The sequence below is a fragment of the Colletotrichum orchidophilum genome (genome assembly GCF_001831195.1).
Source record: "Colletotrichum orchidophilum strain IMI 309357 chromosome Unknown Scaffold_34.1, whole genome shotgun sequence".
Classification (NCBI taxonomy): domain Eukaryota; kingdom Fungi; phylum Ascomycota; class Sordariomycetes; order Glomerellales; family Glomerellaceae; genus Colletotrichum; species Colletotrichum orchidophilum.
In genome coordinates, this window is record NW_019172990.1 from 78,948 (window position 1) to 97,475 (window position 18,528).

General features: G+C 54.0%; 6 protein-coding genes across 6 annotated transcripts; 2 read left to right on the top strand and 4 right to left on the bottom strand.

Moving 5' to 3' along the window:
- Positions 1–273: 273 nt before the first annotated feature.
- CORC01_04996 (uncharacterized protein) lies at positions 274–2,165 on the bottom strand (the record flags this gene model as incomplete). The annotated part of the gene is made up of 4 exons (XM_022616643.1): positions 274–901; positions 1,180–1,232; positions 1,340–2,032; positions 2,097–2,165. The coding sequence occupies 4 exons, from the start codon at positions 2,163–2,165 to the stop codon at positions 274–276; spliced, it is 1,443 nt and encodes a 480-aa protein (XP_022476784.1).
- A 454-nt stretch (positions 2,166–2,619) lies between these two features.
- CORC01_04997 (uncharacterized protein) lies at positions 2,620–3,744 on the bottom strand (the record flags this gene model as incomplete). The annotated part of the gene is made up of 1 exon (XM_022616644.1): positions 2,620–3,744. One exon carries the CDS (start codon positions 3,742–3,744, stop codon positions 2,620–2,622), a length of 1,125 nt encoding a protein of 374 aa, XP_022476785.1.
- Positions 3,745–4,431: 687 nt separating this feature from the next.
- CORC01_04998 (glucosidase II beta subunit-like protein) lies at positions 4,432–6,366 on the top strand (the record flags this gene model as incomplete). Its single annotated transcript, XM_022616645.1, has 3 exons — positions 4,432–4,528; positions 4,718–5,662; positions 5,720–6,366. 3 exons carry the CDS (start codon positions 4,432–4,434, stop codon positions 6,364–6,366), a joined length of 1,689 nt encoding a protein of 562 aa, XP_022476786.1.
- Positions 6,367–6,613: 247 nt separating this feature from the next.
- CORC01_04999 (uncharacterized protein) lies at positions 6,614–7,456 on the bottom strand (the record flags this gene model as incomplete). The annotated part of the gene is made up of 1 exon (XM_022616646.1): positions 6,614–7,456. One exon carries the CDS (start codon positions 7,454–7,456, stop codon positions 6,614–6,616), a length of 843 nt encoding a protein of 280 aa, XP_022476787.1.
- Positions 7,457–8,432: 976 nt separating this feature from the next.
- Positions 8,433–15,921, top strand: CORC01_05000 (FAT domain-containing protein; the record flags this gene model as incomplete). Its single annotated transcript, XM_022616647.1, has 4 exons — positions 8,433–8,497; positions 8,568–8,635; positions 8,704–15,407; positions 15,463–15,921. The coding sequence occupies 4 exons, from the start codon at positions 8,433–8,435 to the stop codon at positions 15,919–15,921; spliced, it is 7,296 nt and encodes a 2,431-aa protein (XP_022476788.1).
- Positions 15,922–16,363: 442 nt separating this feature from the next.
- Positions 16,364–18,164, bottom strand: CORC01_05001 (beta-lactamase; the record flags this gene model as incomplete). Its single annotated transcript, XM_022616648.1, has 3 exons — positions 16,364–17,430; positions 17,486–17,605; positions 17,654–18,164. 3 exons carry the CDS (start codon positions 18,162–18,164, stop codon positions 16,364–16,366), a joined length of 1,698 nt encoding a protein of 565 aa, XP_022476789.1.
- Positions 18,165–18,528: the final 364 nt, after the last annotated feature.

Below are 18,528 nucleotides of genomic sequence, written 5' to 3' on the forward strand. Positions count from 1 at the left end.
AGACTGTCTAGTACATGAAGAAGAGTCTATTTCTTCCTTCCCAGGGATTTCGACACTCCCTTCATGACGGGGGCGGACTAACACGCTCAACCATGATGCCACATAAACAATACTTGTCCTGGCGGCGGCGACTGAATCTTGTGTGTCAATGTAATAGAGATACTTGTCAAGTAGGATGTCAAATCATGATGTTTGAACATTTGCAATAGAGCTATACACCAATGGCGTCAAAGAGCACGTGAATACATTGAGGCCGATCGGCCTCCAATCAAACTACGAGAGATATCCTCTAGCCCTGAATGCCCGTTCAAGAATATCGCGGATCACGTTCTCTTTCCTAAAGTTGTATTCCATCACGGTCTCACCCAACGAGTTGCTGACGCCTGCAGCCTCCATCTTCGTCTTCGCATACAATTCCCGGTCATCTTCATTTCCAATCAACCACTCCTTCATGATGAGATGCCTCGCCAACTCTGCGGTCCCAGCCTTAAAGACATGCAAGTTGCAACAATACGGCGTGTGCATGGCGAAGAAGCGATGTTCGTGCCACTCCGGCTCCCGTATGAGAAATTGGAATCCTGCCTTCTCAAGTGCGGGCGCATAGGCGAGCTCATCCGTCGGATTCTCAACGGCGACATCAATGTCGATGACGGCCTTGGCCGGGAGATTGGGCACAGATGTCGAGCCGACATGGGTTATGCTGAGGGCTACAGGGCCGAGCGCAAGCTCTATGAGGGCCTTGATGCTCTGGAAGTGCTGCGGCCACTCGGGGTTTGGGGGCTCGATTGAAAGCGGTGGTTTGAATGTTCGCGTTGCGATACGTTGAATGATTGTGGGATCAAATTCATAATGTTTGACAATATCTTCTATAGAGCAGGACATGATTTTCCTCTTACAAAGCCTGGTTCAATGAGATTAAGAGTTTGGGTCTGTTTGGTGAAGTGTCCCAAGTGCTGCTTTGATATACGTTCGGGCAATCTTGAATCGTCGCCAACCAAGGTGATTTCAAGGACGGCGTGAGTCATTCGGCGAAGGTGTGGCTTGTATCGGATGTAGCGTACCTGCAGCAGCTCACCCCCAAGCCAAATCCACATTTCCCACATACTGCCTGCCATGACGGCACTCGGAAGCATTTAGGGATCCTCCAAGTCAACAAACCGATATGCCCAGAACGCGCACCAGATGAAGGTGATGCCGCACAAAAAGAAGCTGATGAGGTAGAAGACGGCGGCCTGGTCTTGTCAGTGTTGCTCGTGATCGAGAGCGGATCGGGGGTGGGGGGGGGGGAAACCTTGCTTGCGCCAACCCATCCCTGGCCATCATACAACGGCGCGCAAACGTAAACTGTCAACCCGCCGAGGAAGCAAATTGCCGAGTACGCCATCAACATCATTGGCGCCTGCCACGTGAAGATCATATTCCAGCGGACTTCCACAAATGGCATCTCTTTTGGGATCCATCCTCCCTTCTTCTTGATCTTGATGGCACGGATCTGCGGGATGGGCGGCACCTCTTCGAGAGGCGAGTGCATGGGCTCGACGGCTCTGCTGCGGCGGATGTACAGGATCATGGCGAGATCCTTGTCGACGTTGCGCGGCGTTGGAGATCGGTGCAGCGTCTGAAAGATGAATTGCTCCGAGGCGGCGAGCAGAATGGAGAAGAGCGAGAAGGAAATGCTCGCGTTCCAAAAGGCTGGGCTGAGCCAGTGCAGTGAGTCGGGGGATGGCCAAGAAAAGCAGCCGATGACGGCGGCTGAGATTAAGGTGCTCTGCAGAGGATGAGTATAGGATCGCGCAAAACGAACGTGTTTGAGACGTACAGCAACCTGGACAAGTTGAAACTCGCTCAACTTTCTATCTCGCCATCGCTTGAGTTGGGCCGATATCTCCTCGGCAGATTCACGATCCTCGACGGCCTTGGCAATGGCTAATATCGGTAGCAAGGTGTTCTGTTGATAAAAACGGTTGTATGGAAGGGTCAAGATGTTGGTGGCGATATGCGCAATCTTGCTGCTCAGGGTCACGGCAATGATCTAGACAACGGCATCAGTCCAAGTCAATCGCCTCACAGGGAAACATGAATGACGTGAACCGTACTGCAATTCTGAGACCACGATCGCTTTTAGGCACGCCTGGCGCGTTGCCTGGTCCATCTTCCGAATCCATCTCTGTCTGAATATCTTGTTTCTAATGTTCATCTCTGCCTCAGGGGTCGAGCGACTTTATAAAGGGTGTATCTAAGGTGTGCAGGAACCAGGCAGCTAACTGGCAGGCCATGTGCATTATCAACATAAAGCAACGTATGACTGGGCGTCTTCTCGTGACCGCGCCGCTCCCCCACACCAGCAGGTGATGTTTCCCCTCAAAGGCTCCAAGCCACCATGTCTTAGACTGGTACCCTCGCGACGGTCAGCTTGGCGTCAACTGACCAATGATAGTCTTGACGCAGCTGTGAAGTAAGGCGAAGTGAATCTATGTCATCCTCGTCGACCTGACGCTCATAGGACACGATGAAATTTTACACCCGCGTGGGTGTGGCGGATGGAGAGTGAGGCCGCGCTAGCTCCCGCAAGTATCTGAATACGAACCCATGATAGGGCTAGAGCTGATTCGAGGCGGCTCAGCCCTTCTTGATTTCAGCCTGGAACTTGACAACCCACTGAGAAAACTCGTCGCCTTCGCCAGTCCAAGGTGCCTTTAAAAGGTCCGAAAGAGCAACAATCTCGTCGAAGCATAGCTTCATTACTCGATCGATTTCGTCAGGTGAGAGCTCGTAGAATGCGCCGGCCAGCTCGTCGAACATGTGCGGTAGTTTCCTGAGGACATGCATCGACTCATCAAGGCGCTTGGGAATATCGGAACTATCGGCAGGAAGGGAGGGTAGCGTCTTCAGCCGTCGTTTGATGATGGCTTGGTAGAGGAGCGTTGTTAGTCTGACGCGCTTCAGACAGGACTCGAGACGGTTGCGGATCTTGTCGGGGTCGTCGCGAGGAATCGTCCCCTGGTTCGACATCATATCGTCAATCATCTCCTGCGCTGATGGCATCATGGAGCCTAGGGCCGAGTCGCGGTCCAAGTCATTAACGGCATCGTCGTCGTCTTCGTCATCATCCGGCTCCTCCTCGCCCCACTCCTTGAGCTCTTCCATGACATCCTTCAACGTCGCCCTGAACTCTTCAACCTTCTTGATGAAGCAGCCGCCGATACCACCTGTGGAGAACTGCACCAAGTCGTCGCAGGCAGACCAAACGACACCGGTGGCGGCCATGCTTCCCTTGCCTGGTGCACCCGTGGAGCCCGACTTTTGCGCCGTTGAAAGAATCTTGCCATCCCTGGGGATCTTTTCAATCAAGCCCCGGAGCTCCTTCAATACTGTGTAGCATTTCCAAGCCAAGTCCTTTCGAACAGTAGTCGTATAGCGGTCGGCATCACAAGCCTGGCCTGCGGTGGCGATGCCGGGAATCGGGCCGCTGACGAGTTCGCGGAGGACTTTGACGATGGCCGAGGGTGTGAAGGGTTCGTTGATAATCAGGACGGATATCTTGGTCGAATGCGCCTTAATCAGCGAAGCTGAGTTACGGGCGAGGGCGAAGGCATCGACGGAGGAGGTATCGGTCTGCTGGGGGGTGTCTTTGCCACTGTTGATGTTCTGGAGAACGGCCTCTAACTGCTGCATCAAGGCGACGGCAGTATCTGACAGAGCATTCAGCGCTGCTGGCGTGGTGGAGGAGCTTGAGGAAGCCATATTGCTGAACGTAAATGTTTCGGAAACAAGTTGCAGGCTCGGAAGGTGGCTAGACGGATGTTTGAGGGCTGCTTGCTCCAATCCTCAAGATCCCATTGACTGCCACAAAAATTCGAGGTGACCCCAAAAAGCAGCAAAGTCGTTGTGCCCCGCGATGGAGGGGTATTGAGGTACGTACCTCCATGACGGATACGTGCCGCGCTTTGCCGACCGTCAGTGGCCAGTGCTCCTCCCTCAAAGCTGTCACCTTCCGCCAGTTGACCCAACGGCAGCCTCCAATGTGATAAAAGCTGGTGGGGAAAGTGCCGAGACTCTGCACGTGACTGCCCCTGCAGGCTCCAGCTGTGCCAGCCGGGCAGTAAACAGTCTGCAAAGCTCTACGGACGGGATAAGGTACGAAGTATCCGTTTGAGTACCTAAGGTACCTACGGATACGGATACCGGTAAATGTCCCGTCGCCAGCTCCGACACCCCTGTCAGACAAAACCCACCTCAAGCGTTTTGGGTGAGGTGGAAGTTCCACGAAGCAAGGTAGCCCCGTACCTTTCTCTCCGTACCTCACCTTTCCAACTCTCCAGACTGTCACTTTCGATTGGATCTGGATAGCTTCACGACCACAACAAATTCCACAACAACGACCGAAATATACGCATTGATGACCGCTTCGATACCCTGATAACCATCAAGATGCGTCAAAGCTATGGCATGGTGCTTTTGGGCACCTTTGTGTCTGCTGCTGCGCCCGTCTCTGCAGCTAGCTTGCCTAGAGGTGTCGGCCCTGAATGTGAGTACCGGTCGGCGGTCTGTCGTTCAAGTCTGATTGAACTAGAGTACTTGGACCGTTTCAAACTACGCAGGATCAGAGAGAAATTGCACCTCTTTGTCTGCATTTCTACTGCCTTTGTTACTCGTCCAATGGACCGGAAGCTTTGTCTTGAGGTCCACGATCTGTCACTAACATGATTCCTTGTAGTCGCCAAGTTCTTTGAGGCCAAGGACACCTTTACTTGTATAGGACACCCCGAGATCAAGCTGCGCGTTAGCCAGGTCAACGATAACAGCTGCGACTGTCCTGATGGTTCCGACGAGCCTGGCACCGCTGCCTGCGCGTCCCTCGACCCTCTCTCCCCTCAGCAGCCCTTCGCTGGTTCCCTGACGGGCACGACCAATACCTCCAATGCCCTCCCTGGCTTCTGGTGCGCCAATGATGGTCATATTGGCTCCTATGTGCCTTTCATGTACGTCAACGATGGCCACTGCGACTATGACGTCTGCTGTGATGGGAGCGAGGAGTACAGCAAGGTTGGAGGGCTCAAGTGCGCGAACAAGTGTGCCGAGATCGGCAAGGAGTACCGTCGTGTTGAGTCGGCGCGAAAGGACGCCATCGACAAGGCTGGTAAGAGACGCAAAACGATGGCCAAGGAGTCTAGAGAGCTCCGCCGCCGCGTCGAGGCCAAGGTGAACAGCCTGAAGGACGAGGTCGTTGGTCTCGAGACCCGCAAGGAGGAGCTGGAGCAGAAGCTGCACGAAGTTGAGCGCTCCGAAAAGGGCAAAATTGTGAAGGGCGAGGGTTCCGGTGGAAAGCTCGGCACTCTGCTCAACCTGGCCAAGACTCGCGTCACCGAGCTCCGCGAGACCCTTGAGGATGTCGTTGCCCACCGCGACGAGCTTCAGAGCAAGGTCAAGGAGCTTGAGGGCATTCTCAGCCGCTTCAAGGAAGAGTACAACCCCAACTTCAATGATGAGGGAGTCAAGCGCGCGGTCAAGGGCTGGGAGGACTACGCGGCTAACCTTGCCAATGACCCCCTACCTGACGGCCTCGAGGCCGACATCAAGGAGGTCCTTGTCGAGGACAACGAATCTTCAGGCATCAACTGGAAGGACTTCGAGGAGGACGATGTTTCTGACACTGACATCCGTATGTGGAACCCCTAACCAAGATCCATGGTGAATAAACATGACTGACCAAGCCTAGTCTACAACTTTGAGGCCTATCTCCCCGAGGGTATCCGCGAGTTCCTACACGGCAAGCTCCTGTCTTTCAGAGTCTGGATGATTGAGAATGGCCTGATCGCTAATAACGACAACGCCGGGACCGAGTCTCGTCTGGTCAAAGCTGCCCGGGAGGCTTTCGACTCCGCCAACAACGATTTGTCGGACAGGAAGCGCCAGCTGGAGACTGAGCAGAAGGATCTCGAGAAGGACTACGGCACCGATGACATTTTCCGCGTCTTGAAAGACAAGTGCGTCAGCACCGAGATTGGCGAGTACGAGTATGAGCTCTGCTGGATGGACAAGACCAACCAGAAGTCGAAGAAGGGCGGCGGCCACACTAACATGGGAAACTTCGTCCGCATCGACAAGGAGATGGCAGATGACGAGGAGCGTATTGATGGCAAGAGTCTCGGCAAAGGTCTTCGTATGGTCCTGCGGTACGAGAATGGCCAGGGTTGCTGGAATGGTCCTCAGAGACGTACCGACGTCTGGCTGGCCTGCAGTGAGACGGAGGAGTTGTGGAAGGTCTCAGAGTCGGAGAAATGCGTCTATAAGATGGAGGTGGGCACTCCCGCCGCCTGCGACGAGCTTGAGCCTCCTGTACCCAAGGGCAAGGATGAGCTATAAAGGCGGCAGCGGCACGCCATGGGTGTCTATGAAGAATTCAGCATTGGGTCTGCTTAGCTTGGCGTCAGGTTCGTCTGTCTTCGACCGAGTAGAAAGGATGCATTAGGAATGGCCAAAACGTGTTTCAGTACTTGCAAATGGTGCTCTCAAGATTGCCCAAGATGTGGGAACTTGGAATAGCAACCGGGGGTATCATTTTCATTTGGTCATTCGAGTTACAACTTGACGTCTGCCGGCTGACACAAAATCAACTTTTCGACGATGCCAACTTCCTCCGCCGGCTGAGCTCCTCTTGTTCAGCCAAGACCTTTGCCGTTAATGATGCAGCCATGGCATTGTTAATGTTGCTCTTCTTGCTCTCCTTCCTTGCAGCCTTGACATCATCTGTAGCTCTCCTCTTCTCGAGCATTTGGCCATTTCCATCTTGCTTGGCATCATCTTCTGCTTTGCGCTTCTTTTTGCCTCCAGCCTTTTTATCCTTCTTCAAGCCGTGTGTAAAGCCAGCAGCGGTCAAATCGTCCATCCTTTGCACCAGTTTCCTGAGTTCTCGCTCCTCGGTTGGCAGGATCGGCACCACGTTCTCGCTTTCAAACTCCTCACTGCACTCGGGACATGCTGACTCTTGAATCTCTTTGATAGCAACCTCGGCAAATACATGACCGCATGGTACCAGATAGACGGACTTGACTTGGGGGCCAAGCTCCTTGAGAGAAATAGGGCAGACCCAGGTATCCTTCTTGGTGCCTGGTGGTGTATGCTTGTGGAACTTGAGCTTGACAATATCGCGCAATGACTTGATACCGGTAGACGTAAATGTGAGTTCTTGGGATTCGGGGTTGGACGGTGGCGAGTCGGTGCTGTCGTTGGATGGCATGAGGCCTTGGAGAATAGATTCGTAGTTGTATAGACGGCCGCGCCAATCTGACACGACATTTTCCTTGTCGAGTGGCTGATTTGACAAAGGATCGTTGCTCCACGCGTGGCCAAGGGACTCGAGAGCGTTTGCCTTTAGCTCGCTGACTGTGAGGGCGCGGGCGGATTCCTTGACCAGCTCGCGGCGTTTGGGGATGGATCCTCCATCGTTACCCATGGCGAAGATTGAGCGAGCGAGGTGGTATGATGGAGTGGAAGATTGGTATGGGTTGGACAAGGTTCTGTCAATGCCGAGTACCGCAGTGACCGCGATCCTAAGAAAAGTGTTTTTACTGCCTGGGTCTTGCGGTTTGCTTTTTGCGGTAGATGTTGGCGAGTCGTAATGTTACGTTATGAGGTAGTGTCTCGATGGAGGAAGACGTGACAGAAAACGCCTGGTTGCGCATTTCACTTGCTGGAACGATAAGATAAGGAGGGGCCTACGGAGCAAGGTACCTAGGTACCTACCTTACCTTGAGGTACCCGACCTCGAGACTGAAGAGCTGCAGGGGTGTGTAGCACCTTCTGAGAGGTCAGCTGGCCGAGAGACGCCCACCCATCCCCCCATTGCAGGCTGCAGCCGCTGAAGCTCTCTTCAGTGAGGTGGTTTAGGAATGAGGTGCCACAGTGGGGTTGAGACTGGTTGAACAGTGCGAGTCACTGTGGACTAAGGCCATTTTATGGCGACAACCGTACAGTGTGGGTACCGTGCAACAAGGTACCTTCCGTTTTTGTGCCGTTGCTCCCATGGTTGACGGTTGACCCTCCATTCCTGTGTCGCACTTTCCGTCACTGCAGACTACTGCCCTGGCTTGGTCAATCCATCCTCTGAACATCGTCACTTCCATCCCAACGACCTCCTTCATCACAGGGCACCTTTTGTTCGTGCCGCCACACTGCCTTTCTTCTTCTTCTCCTTTACGACTCTGAATCAAAAGGAGCGGTGAGCTTTGGTGCCGCTGTCACATTGACAATTCCCTCCTTGTGTACCATTGCGCGACTCCTCGGTAATCACAACTACCAACGAATACCAAACCACGATCGCAGAACTCGGCACCCCTGGATATCCTCGAAACGATCCGACTCCTCCTATACCCAGTCGATGTTTCTCTAATTCTGATACTCGAACGCTCGGGTGCGCCAGCCAGTGAGCCATGGCGACCCAACAGCAGATCGCTCTCGAGCGACTTGACAATCTTGTCAGGGACTTGAGGTCTCGGTATCTTCCCTTCTCCCATCTTGGACGCCTAGCCATGAGCCCCGTTGCGCAGCTTCTAACCAACTTCAAGGTCCTCAGACGACGTCAGGAAACGAGCAGCGCTGCAGCTTAGAGAGCTGGTGCTGGTCTGTCATCGGGGTAAGCCATCCATCGCCCTGGGCACCATACCCTTTGCGCAACAGCATGCTGACAGCCCACCTTTGCAGACCTCCCCCTCGACCAATTCAACACCATCTATGGCCAGGTCAACAACAAGATCACACAGCTCATCTCTCACGGAAATGACTCCTCCGAACGCCTGGGCGGCGTCTACGCCCTCGATGCCCTCGTCGACATTGAAGTCTCCGAGCAGTCGACGAAAATGTTTGCTCGCTTCAATCAGAACCTCAAAACCATCTTGCGCGGGAAAGACATCAACCCCATGCAGGCCGCGGCGATTGCTCTGGGAAAAATGTGCCGACCAGGCGGTTCTATGATAAGCGAGCTGGTCGAGTCCGAAACCCAAATGGCCCTCGAATGGCTGCAGAGCGAAAGAGTCGAGGAACGCCGATACAGTGCCGCTCTCGTCTTGCGCGAATTGGCCAGGCAAGCGCCTACACTCATGTACAACTACGTGGGTTTGGTATTGGATCTCATCTGGAACAGCTTGAGAGACAACCGCCATCTCATCCGCGCCACCTCCGCAGAAACCGTCGCCGCATGTTTCCGGATCATTAGAGAGCGAGACCAGGAACTCAAGCAGACGTGGATGGAGAAGGCCTACGCCGAACTTATGCGCGGGCTGCAGCACGGCACCGTCGAGTACATCCACGCCTCTCTTCTTATGTTGAAGGAGCTCCTAGAACAAGGCGGCATGTTCATGCAGGACCACTACCCTGAAGCCTGCGAAATTGTCCTGCGCTACAAGGACCACCGCGACGTCACGATCCGGAAGACCGTTGTCCTTCTCATCCCCGACCTTGCGAGCTACTCTCCCGCAGAGTTTGACCGCAGTTACCTCCACAAGTTCATGGTGTACCTCTCCGGTATGCTGAAAAAGGACAAGGAGAGGAACGACGCGTTTCTTGCTATCGGCAACATCGCGAATTCGGTCAAAAGCGCCATCGCTCCGTATCTTGACGGTGTTATGACCCACGTCAGAGAAGGGCTCAGCTTGGCAGCTCGCAAGAGAGGCTCGGTAGACGCAGTCTTCGAGTGCATAAGTCGCCTCGCCGTTGCCGTTGGCCAGACGCTCAGCAAATACATGGAGGCTCTCCTCGACCCCATCTTCGAGTGCGACCTGACACCAAAACTGACACAGGCCCTCGTCGATATGGCTTTCTACATCCCGCCGGCCAAGGATACCATCCAGAACCGATTGCTCGATATGCTCAGCATGGTCCTTTGTGGAGAACCTTTCAAACCCCTGGGAGCCCCACACCCAAACACCCTTACAGCTGTGCCCGCTGTGCCAAAGGATTCAAAAGATCCTCTGGCCTACGAGCATCGAAAAGCCGAGGTCAAGCTTGCACTCAACACCCTCGGCAGCTTTGACTTCACAGGACATGTACTCAACGAGTTTGTCCGTGATGTTGCTGTGAAGTATGTCGAGGATGAAGATCCAGAGACGAGAGAAGCTGCAGCTCTGACTTGCTGCCAGCTTTACGTGCGTGATCCCATTGTCAACCAGACCAGTTACCATGCACTTCAAGTTGTTGGCGATGTTATAGAGAGATTGCTTACTGTGGGCGTATCCGACCCTGAGCCGAATATTAGACGGACAGTCCTTGCCGCCCTCGATGAGCGTTTTGATAGGCATCTGGCCAAGGCAGAGAACATCCGCACCTTGTTCTTTGCCCTCAACGATGAAGTTTTTGCCATTAGAGAGGTTGCGATCTCTATCATTGGTCGTCTTGCCCGATACAATCCGGCATACGTCATCCCCTCTTTGCGCAAGACCCTCATCCAGCTTCTTACTGAACTCGAGTTCTCTGATGTCTCGAGAAACAAGGAGGAGAGTGCTAAGCTCCTCAGCTTATTGGTCCAAAACGCTCAATCACTGGTCAAGCCATATGTCGACCCAATGATGTCCGTCCTATTGCCCAAGGCCAACGACCCCAGCGCAGCTGTGGCTGCGACAATCCTCAGGGCCATTGGCGAGCTTGCGACTGTTGGAGGAGAGGAAGTGTTGCCGTACAAGGGCAAGCTGATGCCCCTCATCATTGAAGCCCTACAAGATCAGAGCTCGAACAACAAGCGCGAGGCTGCATTGCACGCCCTGGGCCAGCTGGCCAGCAACTCGGGCTATGTCATTGAGCCTTATCTAGAATATCCGCAGCTCCTGGAGCTTCTCCAGGGTATCATTCGCACAGAAGGCCAACGTGGCCCTCTGCGACAAGAAACCATCAAGCTGATGGGCATCCTGGGAGCTTTGGATCCCTACAAGTACCAGCAGGTGGAGCAGCGTCGGCCAGATGCCCAGAGGCGTGTTGAGACGACGCAAATGACGGATATCTCACTAATGATGACTGGCCTCACCCCATCTAGCAAGGAGTACTTTCCGACAGTCGTCATCAACGCGCTTCTGCAGATTCTCAAAGACACCTCCCTCTCAAGTCATCATGCATCTGTCATTGAGGCAATCATGAACATCTTCCGAACCCTTGGCTTGGAGTGCGTATCCTTCCTTGATCGAATCATTCCAGCTTTCCTGGGCGTCATTCGCGCCGCGGATAAGACGCGCCTTGATTCGTACTTCAGCCAGCTGGCTACTCTGGTATCCATCGTCCGACAGCACATCCGCAACTTCTTGCCTGAGATCGTCGAGATTTGCCAGGAATTCTGGAACACCACCACCAACCTGCAGTCGACCATCATGAGCCTGGTGGAGGCCATCTCTCGGTCTTTGGAGGGCGAATTCAAGATTTACCTTGCGGGTTTGCTACCTCTCATGCTTGGCGTGCTTGAGAAGGACACCACAACACGGCGCATGCCTTCTGAAAAAGTTCTTCACGCATTTCTCGTATTCGGATCCAGCGCCGAGGAGTACATGCACTTGATAATTCCTGTTATTGTCAGGACGTTCGAGAAGCAAGGGCAGCCCCCTCCGTTGAGAAAGCAGGCGATCGAGACGATTGGCAAGATTACGTATCAGGTCAACTTGAACGATTATGCTGCGAAGATCATACACCCCCTCACCCGAATCCTTGGCAGCGGAGACATCGCCTTACGAGTTGCAGCTCTGGACACGCTCTGCGCCTTGATCCAGCAGCTCGGAAAAGACTATCTTCACTTCATGGGCACTGTCAACAAGGTTCTCGCGCTGCACCAGATCCAGCACCAGAACTATGACCTTCTTGTCAACAAGCTCCAAAAAGGCGAGGTACTGCCTCAAGATCTCGGCGGCGGCGACCGATTTGTCGACAGGGTTGACGATCAAGCAGCCTTTGCGGACTTGGGTGCAAAGAAGTTGGAGATGAATGCCATTCATCTCAAGCAGGCGTGGGATACGAAGGGTAAGTCAACCAAGGAGGATTGGCAGGAATGGCTTCGTAGATTCTCCACGACCTTGCTCACCGAATCTCCCAACCACGCGCTTCGTGCGTGTGCCGCCCTTGCCAGCTCATATCTTCCGTTGGCCCGCGAGCTATTCAACTCCGCCTTCGTGTCCTGCTGGAGCGAGCTGTACGAACAGTTTCAAGACGAGCTTATTCAAAATATCGAGAGCGCCATCAAGTCCGAGAACGTACCCCCCGATCTGCTTGGCCTGCTGCTCAACCTCGCCGAGTTTATGGAACACGACGATAAGGCCCTGCCCATCGACATTAGGGTTCTTGGTCGTGAGGCTGCTCGTTGCCACGCCTACGCCAAGGCCCTTCATTACAAAGAGTTGGAGTTCTTGCAGGATCAGAGCAGTGGTGCGGTTGAAGCTCTTATCGTGATCAACAACCAACTTCAGCAGTCCGACGCAGCCATCGGTATTCTCCGTAAAGCACAGCTTTACAAAGAGGGAATTCAACTTAGAGAGACGTGGTTTGAGAAGCTGGAGAGGTGGGAGGAGGCCCTTGCTTTCTACTCGAAGCGCGAGTCGGAGGTTCCGGAAGACAAGCCTGTCCCTGTTGAGATCATCATGGGCAAGATGCGATGCTTACACGCTCTCGGCGAGTGGGAAGCCCTTGCTGGTATTGCCGGCACAACTTGGGCCAACTCTTCGCCCGACGTTCAGCGCCTGATCGCTCCTTTGGCAACGGCCGCTGCGTGGGGCCTCTGCAAGTGGGATTCTATGGACAATTATTTGCAGTCCATGAAGCGATATTCGACCGATCGTTCCTTCTTTGGTGCCATTCTTGCTCTGCACCGCAACCAGTTTAGGGAAGCTGTCAATTGCGTGCAGCAAGCTCGAGAAGGCCTCGATACTGAACTTAGTGCGCTGGTTAGTGAGTCGTACAATCGAGCGTATCAGGTCGTGGTCAGAGTCCAGATGCTAGCGGAGCTTGAAGAGCTCATCGTCTACAAGCAAACGGACGACAAAAAGAAGGCGACAATGCGGCGCACCTGGGAGACGAGACTCAAGGGATGTCAGCGCAATGTAGAGGTTTGGCAAAGGATGCTCCGTCTCCGCAACCTGGTCATTACGCCGACAGAGAACATGCACATGTGGATCAAGTTTGCCAACCTTTGCCGCAAGTCCGGTCGCATGGGCCTCGCTGAGAAGTCTCTCAAGTCGATCATTGGTGTTGAGGCGCCTCTGGAAACATTGATTCCTTATTGGAACGAAAGGCAGCAGCCGAACGCTGCCATGCCGCGGAACATCCCATCACAGGTTATTTATGCCATGCTCAAGTACGAGTGGGAGGTCGGCCAGCAGCCCGCATTCCGCACCTCTGGCATTTCCGAGCGCACCCTCTACTGCCTGCGCAAGTTTACAAACGACTCGGCGCACCGCTACGAGGCGACCAAGGCTCACCTCACGGCTCAAGCTCCCAACGGAATGGATCTGTCGAGTGATTACGGATTCCCACATCAAATCGACCCAAGCCTGATGAACCCTCAGACACAGAAGGCGCTCTATGACCAGACTGTGCTGTTGGCCAAGTGCTACCTGCGCCAGGGTGAATGGCTCATTGACCTGAACAAAGAGAATTGGCAGTACGAGCACGTTCAGGATATCTTGACTTCGTACTCGCAAGCCACCAAGTACAACCCGCGCTGGTACAAAGCTTGGCACGCTTGGGCTCTGGCCAACTTTGAGATCGTCCAGGCCTTGTCTACCCGAGGCGAGAGGACCGATCACATGGTTGTTGAGCATGTGGTTCCGGCTGTCAGAGGCTTCTTCAAGTCAATCGCCCTGTCTGCGGGAAGCTCTCTGCAAGATACACTTCGCCTTTTGACGTTATGGTTCACGCATGGTGCCAGTGCCGACGTTAACGCGGCCGTTACTGAAGGATTCACCAACGTCAGCGTCGATACCTGGCTGGAAGTCATTCCCCAACTCATCGCTCGAATCAACCAGCCGACGCGCCGCGTGCAGCAGTCGATTCACAGCCTCCTTGCGGATGTTGGTAGGGCTCATCCGCAGGCACTGGTCTACCCGTTGACAGTAGCGATGAAGTCCTCGCAGAACACCCGTCGTTCGAGGTCCGCTGCTCAGATTATGGATAGTATGCGTCAACACAGCGCCAACCTCGTTTCCCAGGCCGACATTGTCAGCCACGAGCTTATCAGGGTCGCGGTTCTTTGGCATGAACAATGGCATGAGGGTCTCGAGGAAGCTTCGCGACTGTACTTTGGTGACCACAACATCGAAGGCATGTTTGCTACTCTTGAGCCGCTGCACGATCAACTCGAGCGCGGCCCAGAGACTCTTCGTGAGATCTCCTTCACACAAGCCTTTGGCAGAGATCTCACGGAGGCTCGCGAATGGTGCCGTCAGTACGAAGCCAGCAGAGACGTCAATGATCTCAATCAAGCTTGGGATCTCTACTATCAAGTCTTCAGGCGCATCTCACGACAACTGCCCCAGCTTACCACATTGGAGCTGCCCTACTGCTCACCCAAGCTATTAGCCGCCAAGGATCTTGATCTCGCTGTGCCTGGCACTTACCGCAGTGGCCAGCCCATTGTCCGCATCATGGAGTTTGAGGGCACGTTCACTGTTATCAACAGTAAGCAGCGGCCTCGCAAGCTCAACATCAGCGGTAGCGACGGTGTGTCATACGCCTTTTTGCTCAAGGGCCACGAGGATATCCGCCAAGACGAACGAGTTATGCAGTTGTTCGGTTTGTGCAACACCTTGTTGGCGAATGATTCGGAATGTTACAAACGCCATCTCAACATCCAACGGTACCCGGCCATTCCGCTCTCACAAAACTCCGGTCTGCTGGGATGGGTACCCAACAGTGACACTCTCCACGTGCTAATTAGGGAATACCGTGAGAGCAGAAAGATTCTCCTTAATATTGAGCATCGCATCATGCTCCAGATGGCTCCCGACTATGACAATCTCACGCTCATGCAGAAGGTTGAAGTCTTTGGCTATGCACTTGACAACACGACGGGTCAGGATCTCTATCGTGTGCTGTGGCTCAAGAGCAAGAGTTCAGAGGCTTGGCTGGAGCGCCGCACCAACTACACACGCTCTTTGGGCGTCATGTCGATGGTTGGATACATTCTAGGTCTTGGTGATCGTCATCCGTCTAACCTCATGCTCGATCGTGTGACGGGCAAGATTATCCACATCGACTTTGGCGACTGCTTCGAAGTGGCTATGAAACGCGAGAAGTACCCAGAGCGTGTGCCGTTCCGACTGACCCGCATGCTCACCTACGCCATGGAAGTCAGCAACATCGAGGGAAGCTTCCGTATTACCTGCGAGCATGTCATGAGAGTACTAAGAGACAACAAGGACAGCGTGATGGCTGTCTTGGAAGCGGTAAGTCCTTACTCCGAGTCCTTGTGTCCACTTGGTAAGACTAATCGCCTCTTAGTTCATTCACGATCCTCTCCTGACCTGGCGCCTTACGAATGCTGCCAGCCCGGCGGGGCCAAATTTCCGATCCGAACGCGAGACGTCACTCGCTGGCCCACAAGCTGCCAGAGCCCGTCGTCCTTCAGTCCTCGACGCAGACGTGGCACCATCGGAGCTGCTTGCCACGGGAGATCCCGGTATGCCCGGGGGAGCCGTCGCGCGTTCCCGATCGAGAACGAACTCATCAATGGCTCACGAGGGCAGCGTTGTTAATGGCAACAACGGACCTGACCCTACCGAGATCCAGAATGCTCGGGCCGTTGAGGTGCTAGACCGCGTCTCTCAGAAGTTGACTGGCAAAGACTTCAAGCCGAATGAGGAGCTTGATGTAATCAACCAGGTCAATAAGCTCATCACGGAGGCGACAAAGCTGGAAAACCTTTGCCAGCACTACATAGGATGGTGCAGCTTCTGGTGAGCCCAATGTTGTCCAGCTTTTGGTGGGCGATGGTGCTCTCGTGGTGAGCAAAGGGCTTTCACAAGGATATGAAGTCGTTAGGCTTGTGGGAAGGGTTTCGCTTATTTGAGCGGCCGCGGCGGCGTTGGCGGTATTTCTCTTCGATGTGCGATGAACTTTCCTGGCATGTTGTCAGGCGATTCTTTTGGTCTTGTGAGTGTATACCAGGTCATGGGCTAAGGGCTTATCAGTATATTTTGGACTTTGCACGCGGCCTCTTTTTGTTTCTCGAGTTATCATGGCAAGGCGTCTTGGTAGACAGAAAATTTCGGGTAATTCAAACCATCAATTCAAGTCTAAGTGATGTGCATGGTCTGTACAAGCAAAGATTCAAGAAAGCCCTAATCCCCTACAATGTTCTCTCGTGTGTAGGTTATTACCAGGGTGGTCCAAGGCCTAGGATCTACACCTTCCTCAGGGTGACGCCGAACGGTCGTGGAGAGATGCTCCTGGCCGACCCATCCTCTGCGACCGCGACTGTAAAATCGTCCAAAGCAAGGTAATTGTAGGTCTTGCGATCAATCAAACCCCATGTCTGGCAATCGCCGTCGGGGTACAAGATTCTGTCGCCGATATCCGGCTCGTCGTGATTCTTGTACACCGCTCGCCACGACCACTGGTCGCCCACCCTGATGTTGGTGGGATAGATTCTGCCGCTGACGTTGAAAGCCTGGTTCTTGGAGCCGACGCCGTAGCTGGGGATATGAGAGAGTACGTCAAAACCACGGACCATGTAGTTTGTCAGTGACAAACCTGGGCCGTCATCGATGGCTAGTGTAAGGGTCGAGTTGGTCTCCTCGTCGGTGTAGTCCCCTGCAAAGGACGTGGCGGCGTATTCCTTGTTTGCCTTCTCCAGGGCCGGGATGAGGGCTTGAATGACGGGGGAGATGACCAGGGATGGAAACTGAAAAGTGCCCGCGGCTTCAGCGCCGGCGGTGAGGATTGATACGACGAGATCGTAGTCGGGGATAAGGAGGAGGACGTTGGTGTACAGGCCAAGGTCGCCGGACTTGGTGTAGATGCTGATGGGCACGCCCGAGTCGAGGAGTGTAGAGGTGGTCCAGATCTCCCAGGGTGCGCCGATGGAGTAGCCGCGCGAGGAGGTGAAGGCCCGGGGCTTCAGCCAGGAGCCCGTGTCGATGCCGGTCTTGTCGGACAGGATTGAGGTGCCGAAGGCGAGCATGTCGCGGGTGTTTGTGTAGATGCCGCCGGCGGAGGCATACGCGCCGAGATCACCGCCCCATGTTGGTTCCTGGAGGGGGATGAAGCCCAAGCCCTTTGCTGGCGTGGAGATGGAGGTCATGGTCAGGCCGAGAGGCTTGAGAATTGTCTCGGTGAGTAAGGTTTCGTATGTTTGGTTGGATGCTGCTTCAACTATGAGGGCGAGAAGGGCGATGCCGATGTTGGAGTAGACAGGGGTGGTGTGTGGGCTGAAGACAAGCGGTTTTTGGTTGAGTGCTTGGAGAAGGTCTGTATGCTGTCAGGGGTTTGCCGTGGTATCGTACAGATGGGGATAATGTTGTACCTTTTCCGGAGCAGGGCTTGGTGCCAAGGAGGCCGGAGCAGGTCGGCTTGGTATCGTTGGAAACGGGCGGAAGGCCCATGGACGCCCAGGCACCCGGGAAGATGGCGAGGTCAGTGGCAACTTGAAATTATAAGCGGAGTTGGGATGCGGTTATAAAGAGCAACCTACTGTCACCACCTAGTCCGGAAACATGGGAAGCTAGGTCCTCTATGGTGATGTTGTCCCAAGGGATGAAGTTGAGCTGGCCCTCATTTTTCACGGCCTCGGTCTTGAGTTGCGGGAGGTACTTGGTGACGAGATCGGTCCCCTTGATTTGCGAGTTCTTCAGGGCCGTGAGGGTCGTGAATAGTTTGGTGATGCTTCCGCCGCGGTATAAGGTGTCGGTGTCGACTTTTGCAACGCTGCGATTGTCTGCGACAGGAGGCGTATAGTGCCAATCGACGAGGAGCGCGTCCTCGTGTATGGACCTTGCGCCAATGGAAATCGCGGTGTAGTTGAGGGCCGAGGTGAAGTTGACGAGCCCTTCCTGAATCTTCAGAATGGTTTGTTGGACAATTGTTGAGTTGCTTGGCGTTTTGGTGGATGGCAAGGTCGGTCCTAGTGGTGGACAAGGGTTGGCCTGAGAGCCGGTGATGAGGGAGGCTGCCGCGATAGCAAGAAGGGAGATTCTGGAGACCATCTTGGGATGTCCTGAATCACCGATATGACGAGGAAAATCGATGCAGATGAAGAAATTAGATGGGTCGTCAAAGAGGAGAACGAAGTCATGAAAGATTGGCGTTGACCTAGAGCTATTTGATTGAAAGAAATACAACTCAAGTGGCACAACAGAACTCAAATTATGTCATTTCTGCAATACAAGAAGAAGTCCCGATTCCTCCTTGGTGGGTACGTTTGAGGAGGCTATTTCTAGGTCTGACACTGGGGTGAAAAGTCCGCCACAGGTACGCGACATGAAGTTGCAGCTATAACTTCGTAGCTAAAGCTCGGGACATGACCTCTCAAAGTCCGGCATCACCAATCGGGGCTCGTCTGACAGACGA